Raw genomic sequence first — 19,844 nt, forward strand, 5'->3', positions numbered from 1 at the left:
GGGATGAAGATTTGTAGGAATGGGTTTTTGAGAATATTGTTGGGATAATCTGATATAGCAATGCTTCAGTTAGTTTGTGTAGCGAGATTCGACGAAGAGAAGTGAAACAACAAACAATGAAAACCACGCGTATTCTCATCTTGTGCCATGAAATCCACATCGTATAAAGCGCATATTCCATACATCTAGTTACTCAAGGTATATCATCTACCTAATCTCAAAAGGAAACAGGCTAGGAAAATATAACAAAACACACAAATTCCCTTTGAGACCTCCCCTAAAGCATTAGGCACGCCACATATAGCCACTCCTTTTCTTTTTCCATCGGTGCCATCCATCTCAAAATACCTCAGGACCTTCCTTCTCTCTGGCTGTTTCCTCTTCTTTTCTTCTTACACAAAAGGAAAAGGTGAAAGGTGGAAAGGAAGAAACAAGCGCTGTGCCAACCCAAGACTTTATCCATAATGAATCTTACAAAAAGAACAAAACATGGCTTCCTCCCACCTTCGACTCTCACTTCATCGATCTAGCCGGCGGGCGGGCAAACGAAAATATATCCGTCGACCCCTTGAGCGTGGCCCTGCTTAGTCGTCCCTGTCCTGCAGCTGGCTCAGCGGAACCACGCCCTGGAGACCAACAATCTCCTCGATGGTCCGGTTAAACACCCCCGAAACGTCGAGCACCACCTTGACCCGGTTCCACTCATGTCGGCCGCGCCAAATCTCATCCATCATCTCACGGTTGACTTGTTCAAGCTGCTCGATTGTGCAGCCCGCGGTAAGGTCCGTCACCAGCATCAAGGCCTTTTCCAACTCCTTGTCAATCTCCAACGGCTGGGAACTTCGGGTCGACTTCGAGCGGGCCTCGGCGTTCGACTCTTGGGGAGACGAGCTAACCCCAGACTTGACGACTGCCGACTCCTGGTTCGGCTGTGATTGGAACGAGCTTCGCTCTAGGAGCGAGCCCGACGAGTGTAGCTCAGGGGCCGGTCCCGGGTTTTGGGTATGAACCCAACTGTCATCGCTCAGAGACAGTCGCCCTGAGGACTGCCCAACTACCAAAGTGTCCGGCAGCTGCTCCTCATGCTCGTGATTTCCGTTGGTGTTCTGTGAGCTCCGTTGTTCCGAGCTCCAGTGGTTCGATCGATAGGTTGACAGGCTCGACGTCTTCGTCGTGGACGCCTCGTTAATCACAGCAGACGGCGACACGCCAGGCGGCAGAGCGGTAACGGCAGATCGTTGAGATACCTGCGTCCCCATAGTCGCCAGGTTCCTCGAGGAACCTCCCTCCGAAGACCTGGGCGGCGGGCCCATGGGCGATGACTGGGTCTGGCTCAGCGCCACCTGAGTGCTGTCGTCGGTCCCGCTCATCTGCACATCGCCCTCCTTTGACAGATCTGCAACGCCGTTGCTGAGCTGATGCTCCTCGTCGCGGCCAGACCCGCCATGTCCATTCGACAGGGGGCTGCGGATCTGGAAGCGGGCCATGGTGCGCGCCCCCGGCACCGGTTCTCCAAGGGTAAGGGGACCCTGCGAGTCGCTGTCGTTGCCTCCGCCGAGGTCCGACTGCACTCGTTCCAGCACGGACTGCATGGCCTTACGCTTGCGCTCCTTCTCCGCCGCCTCCTTGGCTCGCTGCTGCTGGCGCTGATAGAGCGCCTCCCAGTCGATGTGGGCCGTGCTGCTCTCGATGCTCGCAACGTCCACCTCGACGTTGCTGAGCAGCTCGTTGGCCTTGAGGGTGCGCTCCTTGTCGCCAATGTTCTTGGCGTCCCTTGCGAGAGCTTTGATGTCGAAAAGGAAATCCTTAGGCCGAGCATAGAACCCGTTCGACAGGCGCTCCTCAATGGTCGTGGTCTCAAGGTTGTAGTAGTACTTGCCAGATTCCTTATGCATCAGCACGTCATTGCCGTACTTGTCCTTGACAATCTCAAACGGCCTGTTCTCCCCCTCTGCTACATCGGGCCGGACGTAGTTGGGGTCTGCCTCCATGAACAGGTACTCGATTTGGTTCTGCGGAATGACTGGCTGCCTGAACTTCTTATACCTGCGGTTAATCTGGTCCATGATGGGCTGCAGCTGGATCTTGAGCGCGTTGAGGAGCTGGTGGTCTCTCTTCTTGAGGGCCTTGACCTCTTCCTTGGTAGGCGGCTTGACGGGTGCCGGAGGAGCCACCGGGAGCTCTTCGAGCACTCTCTTCTTACGATTTTCGAGATCCGGAAACTGGTGAGGCGGCAACCTGATGTAGTCAAGCGTCCTTCCGAAGTAATGGATACGATTGACCTGCTGAGTGTTAGCATCACACTCCGCCACGTTTGTTGCAGGCACCGCCTTCTTCTTCTCACTTACCCTCTCAGGTCTCTGAATCTCCATCACGTTTTTGCTAGAGTAGCCGAAAAAGTCGCGAACCAAGTCTTGCGGAAGATCTCTCTTCTCGCAATCCGCGGTAGCAAGCAGAAGCACTGGGTCCGTCGGGGGGATAGACTTCAGCATGGTGCGGAAGGTAACGAGGGCTAGCGTTTTATCCAGCACCGCGTACCAAGTGTCGATGTTTGGGATGAAGATGACGCTCGGCTTGTGACGCCTCACTTCCGTGAACAGGCCAACAATGACTTGCTCCATAGGCTACGCTCCAGTTAGCGACAATCAAAAGTTATCGGTGAATAACAAAAGAAAAAAAAAAAGGGTGGGCTTACCCGTCCATCATTGAGCAGGCTAGGGAGATCGAAATTCTGTACATGGATTCCTTCAAAGTGGTGGAGGATTGCAGAGGAGAGATATCCTTGGCCCATGCCATGGGCGCCAGAAATGAGGAACCGAGGCCGGAAGACGCGAGAGCGCTCAAATTCTTGGTGCAGCGTCTCACGGCCGAATCCGTGGTCCTTGTCATCATACTGCTCATACATGGCTTCCTCCAGTGCAGTCGTCTTCTTCTTCCGGGGCAAGACCAGGTCAAGCGCCTGCTTGGCCTCTTCAAACTGGTCGCGGAGAAGAGGCGCGATAGAGGCGGGCAGCGGCCGTGCTCCGGACGTCGCAGAACGCTCCGACGAAGGTATCATCTTCTTGATGGAGATCATAAAGTCCGAGGCATGAACCGATATTTTGGCGGGATCGACGAGCAGCTTCTCCTTGGACGAGTAGATTTGCGGATAGGTTCGCTGAATGGCATTCAGGGACGCCTCGGTACAGAGAGCCCTCAGATCGGCACCGCCGTAGCCCTTGGTGTTTTCCGCCAGCGACTGTAGGAAGTCATCCGACAGGCCCCAGTCTTGTGTGTGGATGTTGAGAATGGACCTGCGACCCTCGAGGTCGGGCAAGGGGAAGTAGAACTCTCGGTCAAACCGCCCCGGCCGTCGAAGAGCAGGGTCGATGTTGTCCGGTCGGTTCGTGGCGCCAATGACAATGACTTGTCCACGTCCGTCCATGCCGTCCATGAGGGCCAGCAGAGTCGAGACAATGGAGGCATGAATCTGCTCCTGCTTGCTCGACCTGACCGGCGCCAATCCATCAATCTCGTCAAAGAAGATGATGCTGGGCTGGTTCTTCCTTGCTTCCTCAAAGAGCAAACGAAGCTGCTTCTCAGCCTCGCCAACCCATTTGCTGAGAGCATCGGCGCCCTTGCGCATGTAGAATGAAATCTTCTTGCCACCAGAGCCGACGGAGTTGGCCAGAGCACGAGCCAGAAGCGTTTTACCAGTACCCGGGGGACCATGGAACAAGACGCCGCGGGGCGGTGTAACATGGAATCTCGTAAAGAGCTCGGGATACAGCAGAGGAAGCTGGACCATTTCCTTGAGCTGGTCGATGTGGCCCTGCAAGCCACCAACCTTGCTGAAGTCGACGTTCAAATCCACGCCCAGAGGGTCGGCGTCTGCAAGCGCTTTGCGGTCCTTGATCTTGCCGACGTTGGGCGTGGCTCCGACGCCGTCCACGCCGAGGCCCTGGCCGCCAGAGACGAGGCCACCGGCCGGGGCTGCAGACGTCGGCGTCATGCCCACGTTTCCTGCAGCGGTGGACCTGTGCACCATCTCATCGTCGCTACTGTCAGACTCGACTCCGCCGGTGGCACCGGTCCCCCATGGGCCGCCAAGTAGCGACCCAACAGCGCCGCCGCCGCCAAAGGGGCCGTATGTGGTGTTGAGGTTGCGGTCCCAGCCGGCACTGGCGCCGCCTCGCCGGCGGTTGCGGGCCGGGGTAGGGGCGGGGTCCTCCGCTTCCTCCTCGATGTTGACGGCAGTCAATGGAGCCATGTAGTAGTTGACCCTGGGCCTGGGTCGGCGGCCGCTCTCCTGGTATTGTATGGGAGACTCTGTCCGGGCGTTTCGGCGAGATCTGGACGACTTTCTCAGCTCGCGAGCTTCTTCATTGAGCTCATCCAGGTCGAAGTCAGTGGCGGAGGAGTCTCGGCGGCGCGAGCTGCGGGCGGAGCGGCCTTGGGATCGGGTCTGTCTCCCACGAGGCGTCGGGCTATCCATAGCACCATTCTTGTTCCCGTTGCGTCCGTTGTCCGAGGCTTCGGAGTCATCATCAACCGGCTCAAAGTCGCTATGCTCATTATTGGATCTGTTGGCGACTTTCTTCAGCCGACCAGACCGACGGGTACCGCCGTTGTTGGCCTCTTCGGCCTCGGCGCCTTCGGTGGTCTCGACGGCATCGTCCGTAGGAGCGGCGGCATTGGCGCGAGTGCTTCGTCTCCTCCGCGTTATGGGCACGTCCTCATCGTCGTCGTCATCTTGGGCCTCGTCCTGGTTTGCGGCGGCAGGATCCTCGGCCGGTGCCTCTTCCGCTGCTTGCTCCTCGTCGGCATCCTTGGCTGCATCCGGCATATCAGAGTCGAGAACTTCACTGATCTCATTGGTCGGTGTGTCTTGTAGAAGCTCATCCGGCGCATCGGCTTCAGCTGTGTCCTCGTGGGCAGCCTCCTCGGTTGGTTCGGGTGCTTTCTTGAGCCCCTTGGCGGCGCGAGATGGCCTGCCGCTGCGAGCAAGCGCCTCGGGGCTTTTGCTTCGCGACTCTCCCCTGGGTGCAACGGCGTGTCGACCAGAAGCGGACAGCTCGACAAACGCTTGGGCATCTTCAGTACGTGACCGGGTGCTGCGTGTCTGCGCCAACGCCGTCCTAGAGACCTTGAGCTTGACCACCTTGGTCGCCTCCCGCTTTGCCGGCTTAGCGTCGGCTATTTCATTGAGCTTCTCTTCCTCTTCTTCTTTCGCTTTCGAGCCAACTTTCTCTTCTTCGGACTCGTCTTCGCTGTCCTCGCTGCTCTCTTTGTAGTTTTGCGGCTTGACTGCCGCCTTTCTAGCCCGCCGCCCGGCCGCGTTCAGGGGCACCTCGTCATCAGATTCTTCGGTGGCCTCAGCAAAGGAGTCTTCGTCGTCATCAGACAGATCGTCGTCGTCATCTTCAATGTCAGAACCGCGATATTTATTGGTCCTTTTCGAGCCGCCTCTCGCGCCTTTCGTCTGGCGAGTCTTCTTGGAACCTCGAGTAGGTCTTGCCTCCCGCGGGTCGAAGTTTTCGTCCTCGGGATCCGAGATGTTGGGGTCGAAAACCTCCTCGTGCTGCCTCTTCCTCTTGTTGCTCACCATGTTGTCGACTGCTGCGGCGTGATGGTGGGGTGCGGTGTGGTGATGTGTGCTGGGCAAGGGACGTGGAGATGCTCAGCCGACGGGAGATGAACGATGCGATAGATTACGTATGCGGGGGACAGCGCTGTCACGGAATTGCAGGCCCCGAAGCTGTCGAAACCGAGTCAGTAACTGACTTGAATCTGAGCTCCCGCTCTTCACGTCGCCGGTGGTTGCGTGATGAAGCCTGCACTGACCTAGAACCTGGATGACGCCGCAAGGTTGAAGTATATGGCGTGCATGGAATCGCGCAATGACACACTGGATCCCGCACAGGGTCGGCGCCGTCAGAGGGCCGAGGAGGAAGCTGCGCTCACGGCGATGGTCTGGGAATCAGCGGCTCAGAGGCTTCGCGTCGAGATCGCGCAGCGTCGGACTTCCTGGCGGGCACAGAAAAGAAACGCAGCAAAGTGGTCGCATATCGAACCAGACCAGGTAGGTTAACGAGTCTTCGCGCGTCGCGAGAAGCTAAAGGCGTCCAGCATCTGTACTAGCGCTGAGGCCACCAAAAAAAAAAACCGGAGGCTTCCTCCTCACGTGCAGCCACACAGGCACAGGCCACAGCCGTGAGTGGCCCGAGCTCCAGCACTTTTTTTCCCGCTCTGTTCTGCCTCTTTGTCAGCACGCCAATTCTGAGCCTTGCTCCCAATTGCAGGGCCCGCTAATTCACGGCCACAAAAAGCGGCCCATGAATGACGATGTGCAACCAGGGCTTCAGGTGAAGCAGCCGAATGTCGTGGCGAGGACACATTTACGCAATTGAGCCTGCGGCGTCAACGGTGAAAAGGACAAGAGCACAATTGATGCAGCAGCATTGCCTCGATGCAGTGAATGCAGCGATTGGACACTCTTCCGACAGACAGACAGACAGACAACACGCCAATCCCTCGAGTCGCAGTGCACCATCATCAACTGCGTCCCGGCCCGCCATGATGGGCATCGAGTTATTAATTTGCCAGCTTCCCCGGATTTCTCAGATCTGTCCTCGGCACTGATCCCCCTGATGCGGCTCAAGCAGTTTCTGGGCTTGCACCGTAGGGCTGATGAAGAACTGCTGCCACTACTCCCGGTCAGCTCTGAACCCCACGCCTAAGAAAAGGGACTGTCAGGTGGCCAGGCCAAGCGCATCGTAAAACGCAGAGTTGGTGCCTTGCTGCCTGAGGCTTGAACCCCAATTTTCATACGCTGCTCCAGGGTAAGACTTTCGTTTCATCCGCAGCAAGGAACAATGAAGGGATCGTCTTCCTCATGTGGCCAACTGCAGTGGTATCACCGTAGGACTTGGGCCAAGCTTTCGGGCGCATGTCAGCAGTCTGCAGCCCACGTCAGTCCTAGATTTGCATCGCTTTAGCCTCTTGTCCTCGTCCTGCATCGGCCAAGCAGATTCGGCAAACGGACCATTGCGCTCTCATTCGCCAGGTCGCCTCTGCATGTTCTGACAAGGTGGACAATGTCATGTCGCTTGCTTTCTCTCACCACAATACAAGGCGTGACTCATATAGGGCCAAGATCACTGCCAAACGGCCAAGAATGAACGAAGCCGACGAAATGTGCGTTTTGCCGTGCCGCGAGGCCATTGGTCCGGCGTTCCCTCTTTGACGGCTCAGCTCACGCAATAATACGGCCGGTGCTACGACCAGAGCGGCAGCAAAAAAGGGGGCAGCTCAGCTAGGGCCATTCCATCGCTCGCTGTCTGTCCCAGGCCGCCCTTTTTTTTTGGCCCCCGAGCTGACTTGCGCTTTGAGACTACGTAGCAATCTACAAGCGGCATCATAACAAGGTACGACAAGGGGGCAAGGGGGGGTTGGCTGGAGTTGTTGGGTCTGGAGCTGGTTGCCGACGCCTGGAGCGGCCAGCCGACAGCCGTTCCGCGATGCGATGCGATGCGGTGCGGGACCCTGATGGGGACGGAGGAGCGTTTGATGCTTGCTTCCTTGCTGGGCAGATACGATGAAGACGACGACGAGCCACGAAAGTCATTGCTCCATAAGACGGGGCTGGTGATGCCCGCTGCCTGCAGGCTGTCGGAATGAACCGTGGTAAGTCTCTCTCCTTGTTGGCATACTAGTGCCGTTTTCCCTCCATGTCGTGCAAGCAGCCATTTGAAGTCTTGTCTCGTCTCGACATGTCAATATCGGCAAAGGGTCTTGTGCTTGTCTTGTCTGGCCAATGCACACTCCTCTTTGTCCCTAACAGACGATACACTAGCTCGTCAGGGTGATCGACACCAGACAGACAGACCGACAGACAGACAGACAGAGACAGAAAAGCCCTCCATCCATCCCATCAGGCTTCCAAGCCAAGAAGCCAAAGGGGATCCCCGCCACGACGCCAGCTCGCTCCCATTCCCGTTCCGTCGCCTCTCCTTCTCTCTCTCCTCCAGCTTCTTCGAACCACAGAACTCACTCTCCTTTGTCCTTGTCCCCCCGTCACCAAATCCCTGGCTGCCTTATCGCTGCCTTTCCCATCATGTGATGGATGCCCCCCCCCGACTGGTTCCACGCGGCCCCCCGGAACACACGCCCCTCGATAGCCTCTCCATTCTTTGATGTTTTACCGACACGCTGGCTCCTGATGACTGGAATGCCGACCGGCTGGTGGTCGTACCGCTGCGTCTTGGCCGTGCTGCATCTGCATCTGCGGCCTGACACGGATTCGGTCAGCCGCCACCAGCAAGTCAGTCCAGTCCACCTAGTCTTGTGCTTTTTTCTTCCTCCCGAGTAATGTTATGCCCACAACAGACGTTAAAAAATCGAAATGAAAAAAATGAATAACATGCACATTCTCCCTCGTTTTGTGCCCAGTCATCAGTCACCAAGTAGCCCATGTAACCTGTCGTAAAAATTCCTAACAAAGGCATCCATCCTTCTGGGTATTCATTCATTCATCCACCCAGCCCAGCCCTATATCTTCCCCCCGTTTCCCTCTCTCCTCTCCTCTTCCCTCTCCCATCCCATATTTCATCCTGCGTTGAACCAGTCGATGAGTTAGTCTACGTCTCTCAACCCGTTCACCCTTCTTTTCTTCTTCATTTCGCACCCGGCGTGCAAGAGCCCTCAGCTGCCTTGACGGCACGGGTCAGTCCTATCGTTATCCTCAGCACACGCGCAAAGAATTGAAGCAAGCCTTCTTCATCCGCCAGACCGAGCAGAGAGCCCTCGTCTGAAATACCTACCATAATACCACTGAATTCACGCCTCTTGCAACGAGTATCACGAAAGAAACGCATTCAATACCTTGACCATGCCTCGCTCATCCCATGCCCCTCGCCCTCCCCCGCTGGACCTCGACGAAGCTTCCCTGGGCACCATGGAATGCTCCCGCGACTCCCTCGACTCACCACTCTTTTCTCCATCAAAGGTAAGTACCTATGCAAACCTCTCCACAATCGCTCCCTCACGCATACACATTTTCATACATGTAAACTAACAACGGCAATCAAACAGAGAGTCGGAACAAGCTCCACCGCCGCCACAGGCCCCCCGTCCATCTCCTCCCCCCAGCGCAGGACCTCCTTCGGCTTCATCAAGTCCTCGCCCACCGTCAACGTCCACACCACCTGCGGCCGCCACACCGACCAGCTGCTCTTTGGCGGTCCATCCCTCTCCGGCCTCGCGCGCGCCTTTCTGTGGAAGAAGAAGCAGAGGCGGGTTTCCGGCAACTAAAAATCATTTGCGCAGCCGGACAAGAAAAGACAGATGTTGCTTGTCGCAAGGGAACACCAGAACAACACCTTCGACCAGCTCTGGATTGACAAGCGCCAAGCTCCATGTGAAATTGGACAAGCGTGTTGCTACAAGGCTGATGGAAATTTGTTGGCTCTGCATCCTTCATAATCATCTTCCCGGGTTCTCTTCTTCTTCTTTTACTTCACACATCACACATCACGCAATCACGACTTACAGTGCTGGCTGGATCGGTGCACAAAACATCAAAGGTAGTACGATTTATTACATGTATACGGCTCGGGATGTGGTCTTAATGATACCTACCTCACCACCTTAACCTATAATCATCTTGGAAGCCAGAGAGGAACTCCAGATAGAACAAATCAACATGAAATAAAATATTTAATATAAAAAAAAAAAAAAAAAAAAAAAAAAAAAAAAAACGTCTCATGTGGCTTGCTATTTATATCCTAGTACAACCTACCAAGGTACCAAGAATGCCACCTCCTTTTTGCTCGTACTCTCTTTACGAAGACCACGCGGGATCATCGACGTGGCTGCTTACGGCCTTGACCTCCCATCGCCAATCAAGCAAAGCCATCTCTATCCGATCGCCAGATCCGTGCACACGAGGGATCAGACAAGCACGCAGAGAGGGGTGGTATCGGTCCTGAGATTACTAAGACTCATAATAAACGCAAGGCATGACCTGCATGCCAGACAAACCCCCCATACGAGAAGCTTGTTGTTGTTCGTATGCTCCACGGTCAGTCAAAAGTCATGCCTCCTCAACTGGTCATTCCTTCACACTATCGGTGAGCACAAGTCTGATGCCCCCCCCCCCCTTCACATGTACCTGCATCCTGACACATCGAAAGCAAGCAAATTAATACTCAAAACACTCTAGATCCTCTATCCTCCCCCCCCCCTTTTCTGTCCCAATCGGTCGACTCCGGCATGCGAGTCCTCGCACCTTGGCGCTGCAACCCAAGGCCTTCTTCTCACGCTCAGCAGACAAAGCAGGGAGAGAAAGGGGACATAAAAAAAAAGAAGCGTCTGATCTGCTCGGTGCTGCTCACCGTCTCGAAAAGTCTCACGAGTACCCTTGCGCGTCCACCCGCGGACTCGGATAGCTCCCCTTATCCGTCGCCGCATATCTCTTGGAGAACTTGTCCAGCATGGTAATGATCCATCGCTGCGTCTCCGCATTCGCAAATTCGTACACGATGCGTATCGAGTAGCCCAGCCGGAAGGGCCCCATGATGCCTCTCCCCATCGTCTCGATGGATCGGAGAATGTTTTGCACCAGCTCCCTTTGAGAGTCCTGAAAGTCCACTGGCCAGTGGCATCGAATCAAGAGCTCCTGCAGAATCAGCATGCTGGCCCAGTAGCCCATGAGCATCGTCCCAAGCCATCCGACCGGGTGCTCCAGCACTATCGGGTACGGCGAGCTGGGGTCATCGGAGGGAACTTCCTTGGGCATGACGCCGAGCTCCTTGAACTCCTCGTACCACGCAGTGAAGCGCTCGTGATTTGCGGCCGTAAGTTCGGCGAGATGCTGTATACGCTGAGGCTTCACCTGTCTGCCGGCCAGGAGAGCCTCGCGGATGGGATACCCCCACCACATAACCTCGGGCATGTCTGCCAGGCACAGCAGAAATGAACTGATCACTGGCCGCGTCAAGTCTGGCGCTGCGGGAGAGTAGATTGACTGCCGCGGGCCAGTGAGCACTCTTTTCCATTCTGGGCGGGCTAGGAAGCATTTGTCGCTGGTTGGGAAGAACAGCGAGCTCATAATCTAGATCATGGAAAAGGAAAGAGAGCAAGAGAACGTGTCAGCTACTTGGGCATATCTAGGCAGGGGGTCGGAGTAGACGAGCATCTTGTCCTTTTCCCTAGTTTCGCGGCCGCTGCATGCCCTTCCCAGCAAAGAAGCTCGGATGCGGCCTTGCAAACTTTGGGTGGGCAACGTTGAAAGTCACGCCTATTGTTCGACGCTTCTCCCTCGGAAGATGCAGGAACAGACAGCTTTCACGTCCCGGGAGAAGGGGAGGAAGGGGAAACACGACAATCACACAATCACCAATAGTGTCAGGACAAAAAGGGGAGTGGGTAATTTGGGAGTGTGGCCTACCAGGATGCCTCGGAAGGAAAACAGTATAGCTGCATCGTTGCCCTGCGCATGAGCTGCAGGACCACGTTGCTCCATCAGAGTGGCGATTCCCTGAGCGTGATGCAACCAAGTGTCCGGCGAAGTCGTGCCCGCAAACAGCTATTTTCCCGCCGAGAGTCAGCAAGGCTCGGTCAGGCTTTTTCGTAAGAGCGATGAGAAATCGGGCACGCTGCTTTCCGCTGCGTGCATTCATGATGTTTCAAACCCCCTAGCTTACCTCGAAGAAGCAGAGCAAGACGGCAGAGCAAAAGGTCTCGGACGCCTTCCACTTGATGGGATGTCTCAATGCCGCCTGAAGAGCTACAAGAGAACCACCATACACGGTCCTGCTCCGGGCCACGAGGCTGTCGTCGCCCAGCTCCTTGCCCATGAGATGCAGAGATAGCGAGCAGATGGCGCCATCCAGGGCTGCAGACGTGCCCAGCGCCTCGAACCTGAGCTGGCCGAAGAAGCCCAGAAACGTAGTTACGTCCTTGGAGGCTAGATTGGTCTGGGCCATGTCCATCAGTGTGCCAACGAAAAGGGCCCGGCTGGGCTGAGGCGAGGCCACCAGGGGCATGACCACCGCAGCAGTACGGCTCGCGATTGTGCTGCTTCTGCTGCTGCTGCTTCTGTTATCATCAGGCGAAGCGGTAGTGCCAGCAGACCAAGTCGAGGCCGTGGAAGCCAAAGTCTCCGATACCGCACCGCCAGCTCTGCTCTGCCGGCCCGTCCTCGACGCTCGAGAGCCCTTGCTCCGGACCGCGTGCTTGCCAGCCACGAACTTGATGGCTCGCTCGTAGCCGGGGCACCGGACGCCGTACTTGCGACAGTTGCCGCACTCTGGCCTGGCCTCGTCACACTTGACTCTCCTCTGCCTGCACAGCTGACAGCCGCTGCTTCGCGGAACTCCGACCATGGCGACGGGCTAAATCCGCGCGCGAGTCCTTTGCCCGTCCGGCCTGAGGTCGCACGCTCGAAGCTATCGATGGGCTTGGGGCAAATTCCAGGCGTCGGGCGCGGCTTTTCTCTTGGCAAGGCAAGAGATTGAAGCCATCGGGACGCAGGGCAGGACAGGGGCGAGAAAGACAAGGCGCTATGCTGTCGTGGGCACCATGGGCTTGATGCTATCGCGAGGGCAATGCGCGAGTCGATTTCGTGGCGCTCTGCAGGAGTGTATCGTAGCTGGAAGGACGTCGGAATGTGATGTATAAGTGCAAGGCAGGGTGTAATCTGGTGTCTCACAGGAAGGATTTATGCCACCGCTACAGATGTCAAGAATCGATAAAGAACGGTACAAGATGCAGGTCTGGCTGGCGACATTGGACGCAAAGGATCCAGCTGAACTTGGCACCTCTTGTTAGCAACCGGCGGCGGCGTTAGTGCGAGAAGCCTTTCTGCTATTGAGTGAGTTGAGGGAGGTTGATCCTCGACTGCTAGTACCGTTTGGGTTACTCGAGGAAACTGGGGTTCTAGGTTAGCCGACCTTCTAGCTATTATCCAGACAAATGGACGTTGAAATTCATCGAGTTGGCACTCCTCTCCATCAACCGATGGAACAAGACAAATTGTTGCAGGCAGCAAGATGAATTAGTTATTCAAGATAGGGTGACAGTGGTGTGAACTTTTGACAGGCAAATCACAGCGTTCTCCAAGGCATCTGAGCAGCCAAATATACTACACCAGCCTCCCCGCATCGTGAGATGCCTCCCTACATGCTTCATATTACAGAAGTGCAAAGTACATATACATTCAACATCGTGACAACCTGACAGCTGATCTCATGCACCCTACATGGAGTGTCTAAATCAAAACAACCGCTAATCACTACGTACTGCAAAGCACTTAACCCATCTTCTCTGCCAGATCTTGGCATCGACACAGCAGATTTCTCTTCGCCATTAGTTCCGTGTCGGATAGATTGGCCTTGCCGCGAACAGAGAACGCCAGGGCCAGGCCACAGGCTTAACCGGTTGCAACCATCCATCCTTATGCTCTCTCACCCTCTCTCTTGTGGCAAGTCGGGCAAATTCGCTAGACCAGCCTCAGAGGTGTTGTAGATTTTGACACTGGAGATTCTTACATATACTGTACGGTAGGTACAAGTTGCCTTGGATCTGCGTGGCGTCAACGAGCAGCGGCCCGCGTTCGACTCGAGAACCAGACTTCAAGACGGGGTGTGCGGAAGGACCTTGCTTTCTTTCGGCTTGCCGGCAGCCTGTGGCCGTGGCGGTGATGGGATGTTGGTAATATATCACTTGCTTATACGCATGTTCGTTCGGTGTTACATCGAGTCATGACATGGCGGCTGTCGTTTCTTCAACGATAAGTAGACAACGCCTCTTCCGGGGTACTGCATACGAGTACTAATGTATCTTTTTTTTTCCTCGTAGGATCAATGCGAGCGGTGCTTTTGCTCCTCCCCTGCTTCGCTTGAGCCGCACCCACATGCACTCTGGATAAAGAGCATGGGACTTCTACGACAAGATTGAAAGGCGTCGTTAAGCCTCTTCCACAGAAAGCTTCCGCTGACAGTCGTACTCTCTCCACCTCCCGGGCCGGCTTTCTGCCTTATCCTTGCCGCATCATGTAGACCATCTGTTGGCTGCGTCGTTCACGATAGCAGTCCTACCCGTATCCAGGTGTTATGCAGCCAGGTTGACAGTTGGGTGTGTCAGGTTAGTATTCGTATATGTACGAAGTGCGTGCAGGTGCGTCGATGGACATGTACTTGGCAGTATATCAACAAACATGAAGGCGGGCAAGGCGTCCCGTGCAACACACCACCGCCATCAGCCCGCATCTCGCCGGAATCGGCTCAGCAAGATTGTCGTGGTACTTGGTTCGAAAAGCCTCTCTTTGCTTGTTTCCGATGAAGCCAGAAGACTTCCCTTGCGCCACTTTTGGCTCGTCATCGCAAAGAGCTCCCGAGCCATTGGGAAGGGCCTAAAAATAACCGACATGGACCCTCCTGTGTTCGTGTTTCTGTGGTGGAGTGGAGGGATTCTCGATTCTTCAACGTCCTTGGCTGGAGCATCACATGCCCTTGAGAGTCGTCTCTCAACTATTCTCCTGCACAGTAGTAAGGTACCTACCTAGATATAAGGGTACAAGCCAGAATCTTCTGGAGACGACCATAAGGTATGCTAAATACCCATTTCCCCTCTGCGAATACGATATTGGCCGCATGCAATGCTGCTGCGAACCCCATAGCGCACTTCATTAAGCTTTCCATGTGGGTTCTCCCTTCTCTCGTTACGTCACTAATCGTGCTCGCTTTGTGAACAGGAGGATTCGAACTCCGAGATCAAAAGAGGAGAGCGACGAGAAGCTGACGAGTAACGGACCACTCAATCAAGGCCCGCGCCGACCTTCGAATTCATGTCTTCACTTTACCGAAAGAAACCTTGATCATGCCGGCACAAGCGATAGAGCTACTTTCTCCTGGGACGCGGTAAAATGAACAGGACTCGCGCAATTTACACGTATCCTCGCCTTTTATGACTCGCAATTTCCGAGGCAAATGTGCACATACAGTACCTTAGCTGTGAGTAGTTGCTGTAAGCGCGTCGAAATTGGGCTTATCCAGGAGGCAACCCTTCAAATCTCGTTGAAAATCTTCACCACCCCCGCGGATCACTGCATTGGCGTTGAAGAAGACGCACCTCCTTGATCCGACTTCTGGCGCCTCTTTGCGCTTCCCTTTGCGCATTTCGTGCATACCAGCACACACAAAGTACCATACAAAATAAAGGACCAGATGCATTTCGCCGGGTATATTGCCTCACCTGGGCCTACTGCATGAAATAGCGCCAGAAGGCGTGTGGGCTGCTGGTGGTGGTGTCTCCATGGGTAAACGACCCACGCCAACCTGTGGCTCTGTCTCTGTACCTTCGTACATACTGTATGTACAAGTGCAGGCTTCGCCGTGGCATCCACGATCCGTGGGCGCGAGAGTAGAAACATGGAGAAGCGATAGAGAAGCCAGGGTTAGTGCTTGTCGATCCCCGTGCTTGTTCGTGGAGATTTGGCCTCATCTCACGGGCTCAGGCTTGGGGTAGTTGCAAGGCTCTTGTCACGTCTGGCACGACTATCAGCCAATGTCATCTAATCAGGGTCCAAGTCTTCCTTCTCTAGTCTTCATTCGTAAGCGGGATTGCGGAGGAGAATCACCACCAAGCAAAGAAGCGATTGTGCATCAGATATCGACGTCTCCAGGGCTCGCACCTAGTACTGTAGCCGTTGGTTGTGCTTCGACTTCGGTCTCCGCATATGTACAGTACGCGCAAGGCAGAAGCAAGCCGTTGCCGCCTCGCCTGAGCACGGCAGCACCGCTCGAGCCGTCGGCCGGCCATTATGAAGAGGCAGGTCACTTTTTGGCCCGGATCGATGGTGCCACTGCGATTCCAGCCACCCAATCGAAGAGAGCCCCCGGGCTTTTGCAAGAAATCTGCTGCATGGGTTGCCTAACGGTCATGATGGGACGATGCAGCAGTTGTCGTATTGGGGCCGGCTTGTCTGGAGGTGCCGGACAGAAGAACATGAGAGGAGAGGGCACGATGAGGCTTGTACCGGTACTGAGGGAAGCGTGCGGCCAGGCCGCGGTCGAAGTACCTGCTAGTAGCCTCCCGCACCTCGACTTTTCCCGTCTGGATGCTGCGCGACTTGGGGATCTGGCGTTTGCTAGATGTCGATCTCGCTGTGGGGGGTGGAATATCTATTTCACCACCTCAGGCGGATGCAGATGCAGATGCAGATTTGGTGGCTTTTGGGCAAGATGCGAAAAGTAAACAGAGACTCCGAAACAGACGAAGCGTCCGGCGGAAGCAGCATCGAAACCACCATAGAAGAACAAAGACGCCCTGCATCCGGCCTGGAGGGAGACCAACGAGGATGCGGCATGAACGCACAGGTACAGGTACGAGCTCCCAGGTGCGCCACCGTCGAGCAGAGGTACTTGTACTTGTACGGGCACTCTCGTACGAGCTGTGCTGCACTGCTTCCACCTTTTTGCAGCCCATCTCCTGCGGCCCTGGTCGGTGGCCCCTGGCTATCGCACCTTAGCAGCTGTGGATAATGTGGTAGCGAGTCGGGGAGCCGCCCAATCAGTCGCGTCGAGCCGTTGCTTGTTCGCTGTGCATCGACGCGACCACGTCCAAAGCGGCTCTAGCCCAGCAAGGCATGTGAGTAGAGGTACAAGTACGAGGACATTACCACGATCGCGATGATGCTCACTTTCGGGGGGAGGAGGATGGATGAAAAGTTGCAAGCAGGGCATGAGATGCCATCACGAGGAGAGACACGGCCTTCCCTCTTCTTCCAGGCTCTTCTGCATCTCATCACGATCTCTCTTCTGCGGCTGTATTCGGGGTCGAAAGTCCTTCATCTCTAGGCGAAGAGTACCTAATCCCCGCGCAACGCTGACGGCGAGGGCATGGGGCCGCTGCGGGCGACAGTCATTACGGTACCAACGCTGTCTCTGACGCTCAATTTGCTCGATCCATGCGGCGCTGCAATTTTGTACCCGGTACGGAGAGGTACTTGTACCAAGGACTGACTGCAGCGCATGTGCAAGCAAATTGCATCAAGCAAAATGTGGCATCAAATGCGATCAAGCGAGCACGGGTGCCCGGACAAGCTACCGGTATCGATCAATGTCAAATGAAGCTGGCGGGATGCTACTGCAACGGAGCTGTCGCAGCGGCATTGGGCGCTGAAATAAAGAATCGGCAATGCAGGTAATTCGGAACTTGACAGGTCCGTCTGGGAGCACACGAGCGGCATTGCTTCGTGTACGAGTATCATGTGCAGGTTTGCAAGGACATTGCACCCAGGAGGTATCGAAATGAGAGTTGATATTTCGGGCCCTGGAGTATCAGTAGATACCGGTACCTGTGACGAGTCCTCCGTCAAACAGCCATCCGTCCATCCCTCATCGAATCCTTGGGGGAGAGATACACACAGAAACGCGCACCATACAACTGCAAAACAGCGCCTGGATGCCCATTGGCAGCCGGCCGCAACACGCTCTCCTTTTAGCCTTCTCTGGTTTCAGAGCTAGGTCGAAGGGTCGCCGGCGAAGGGGGGAGGCGCCGGTTAGTGCTTCGTATCCCCCGAGTCTGACGAAGCGGCGCGCCCAGCGCTGCTGCACACGTCTTGTCTGGTTCCTGGTGCAGGAACCAGTGCAACCCCGTCGTTGCGCCCGCCCCGACCGCAGCAGGTACCGGTACATGCGCCTGCGCTTCGCAACAGCATGCAGTATTAATGACTGCAGCAGATGGCTGGCGACTCATCAGCATGAAGCTGTTCTGGTGGCCTTTCGGGACCCGGAATTTGTTGTTGACTGGGTTGCGGCTTCTGTTTACGAGAAATCTATCCGTGCTTTCCAGAACTGATGCTGATACTATTACTTATTAGCACTGTCCCTTTTGAACGCTCCTTCCATCTTGCAATAGGGATCAAATAGCAAAGATCATGCCAGATATTACCGCCCGTTGATGTTGTCCATTTGCTGCCTCTCCCTGCTTCTCCGCCTCGTCCAGTTGCTGCTGGTCGCTGGTCTCGCTTTTGCAGACTCAATTGGCGCCGCTCTGGCTTCATAGGTATCTCTCTCCAGTCTCCTCTTCCCCTCGGTACGAGACAGGTTGCCTGCTCCCTCCGGTACGGGCAAGGTACGTACAACAACTCGAAGTAGGTACCTACGGGGACATGGAGGAGGTGGAAGACAGGCCATTCCCATCAACCCGCGTGCGTCCCTTCGCGCCTCTGCAGAGTACCTGTACTTGCATGCCTGCCAGAGGGGGCCCGGAGTTGGACACCGGCAGGCGATGCCCCAGGTTCCTGTACTTGCTTCCGTACCAGCACCCGCACTCGCCGCAAGCCCTCCAGCGTGCTGTGCCCTCCCCCGAACGTGCAGCCCAGGCTAGCCCGCCATTCGGCGCAGGCCCTCCAAGGCCCCGCGAGATAGCACGTTAGGGGCGTGCTCCACCCCTGGCAGCCCGCTAATTCTGACCCTAGCCCACGCCCAGCCGTCGCCACTGCCAGGTGCCAGGTGCCCTGTGCGTGCTGGTGCTGTGCTCCATCTCTGCTGGGCTGCTTGCGCTGGGTCTGGGTCTGGGTTCTGGGTTCTGGGTTCTGGGTCTATGCTGGTCACTCCCACGCCCGCCCGCCCGCTCGCTCTTTGGCCCTTCCTCGACTTTTCTGCCTCCCGTCCCAAGCGTCGAACCGGTGGCTGCTCTGCTCTTCTCCTCAGCCCGTCCATCGCCAGGACCTTCACCTTCACCCCCAAGCGACCCATTGCGGCTCGTCCACCTTCACTCTCTTCTTTTTCCTTCTTTCTTTCTTCTCCAGCCCCTCAACGCCTTCCCCTTCTGCTTCTTGGTTCGCCTGCCGTTTCTCGAGCGCGCCCTTGTCTCTCTTCTGTCCGACTTTATACAGCACGCTTGTTCCAGCAGCGCCTTTTGTCGTGCCCCCTTTCCCAGCCTTCTTCGTCTTCGACCACGTCTTGTTTTTCTCTTCTCTCTTTTCCACCACCTTGGGGCGTTGCGCTTTGCTGCTCATACGTCAGCATCTCTGACTCCATCGTCTCTGTCCTGTGCATTTACCTCTCCTTTTTCCGATTTTTCTTCTCCTCGTCTGTTCTGGTGACTGGCTCTGCTAGAAAGCTCTATCTTTTCTTCTATCCCGTCAATCCCCCTTCGGAGCCCGTGATACCTCAGGACCCATCCGACGACCTCCAGAAGCCTCACCGCGATACGAACGGCCGATATCTGCAGAACCCCATGTTCTCTTGCAGCTAGTCGTGGTTCAGCGTGGCTTGGGTGACACTTGATCCTGCTCGACCAGTCCGGCCGTCTGTCCTGTAATAGTCGATTGTGGCATCGTGGTAATAGTGAGCTCTTCATTTCGACAAAGCAAGCAATTCTTTAGCACCCTCGGCCGCTGGCGTCCTTTTATACAGTCGTCGAACCGGCCATTCTTGTTTTGCGAATCATTGGAAGAAAAAAAAAACAACAACTCGAAAGCGAAAGCAACCGCAATTACTTGCTGTTGATCCCGTTGCCAGCTCCTGAAAACGACCAAAAACAAAAAGAAGAAAAAGAGAAAAGAGAAAAAGGTTCGCCCATCTTCGATACGTTGCTTTCCCTTCTTCTTCTTCTGTCGTAGTTCTATTCTCTTCGAATAGGCAACCGCCAGTTTCACCGTTGAGCGACCAGCAGCTAATATTTGGTGATCTGATAGCATATCGACTGCCAATTCATTGTGAAAGCACTGCCAGCTTCGATCTTGGACCGCCAGCAACGCTCGAATCCGAAGCCGCGTAGCCCAATCTTCATACAATCACGAGGAGGATTCGCTGGTCCAATCAGTTATTCCTGATTCCCAGTCTGGGAGGAGT

General features: G+C 55.5%; 4 protein-coding genes across 4 annotated transcripts; 1 reads left to right on the forward strand and 3 right to left on the reverse strand.

Annotated features, from left to right (window-relative positions):
* Positions 1 to 584: 584 nt before the first annotated feature.
* CCMA1212_002093 (Tat-binding-like protein) lies at positions 585 to 5,587 on the reverse strand (the record flags this gene model as incomplete). Its single annotated transcript, XM_073699494.1, has 3 exons — positions 585 to 2,282; positions 2,349 to 2,624; positions 2,696 to 5,587. 3 exons carry the CDS (start codon positions 5,585 to 5,587, stop codon positions 585 to 587), a joined length of 4,866 nt encoding a protein of 1,621 aa, XP_073562091.1.
* Positions 5,588 to 8,869: 3,282 nt separating this feature from the next.
* On the forward strand, positions 8,870 to 9,291 carry CCMA1212_002094 (uncharacterized protein; the record flags this gene model as incomplete). Its single annotated transcript, XM_073699495.1, has 2 exons — positions 8,870 to 8,986; positions 9,073 to 9,291. The coding sequence occupies 2 exons, from the start codon at positions 8,870 to 8,872 to the stop codon at positions 9,289 to 9,291; spliced, it is 336 nt and encodes a 111-aa protein (XP_073561819.1).
* A 1,096-nt stretch (positions 9,292 to 10,387) lies between these two features.
* CCMA1212_002095 (Uncharacterized protein) lies at positions 10,388 to 12,365 on the reverse strand (the record flags this gene model as incomplete). The annotated part of the gene is made up of 3 exons (XM_073699496.1): positions 10,388 to 11,092; positions 11,429 to 11,566; positions 11,685 to 12,365. 3 exons carry the CDS (start codon positions 12,363 to 12,365, stop codon positions 10,388 to 10,390), a joined length of 1,524 nt encoding a protein of 507 aa, XP_073562499.1.
* Positions 12,366 to 18,368: 6,003 nt separating this feature from the next.
* CCMA1212_002096 (uncharacterized protein) lies at positions 18,369 to 18,743 on the reverse strand (the record flags this gene model as incomplete). The annotated part of the gene is made up of 1 exon (XM_073699497.1): positions 18,369 to 18,743. One exon carries the CDS (start codon positions 18,741 to 18,743, stop codon positions 18,369 to 18,371), a length of 375 nt encoding a protein of 124 aa, XP_073562728.1.
* Between the last annotated feature and the right edge of the window lie 1,101 nt (positions 18,744 to 19,844).

This window comes from Trichoderma ghanense (genome assembly GCF_004382785.1).
Source record: "Trichoderma ghanense strain CCMA-1212 chromosome Unknown scaffold_1, whole genome shotgun sequence".
In the NCBI taxonomy this organism is placed as follows: Eukaryota; Fungi; Ascomycota; class Sordariomycetes; order Hypocreales; family Hypocreaceae; genus Trichoderma; species Trichoderma ghanense.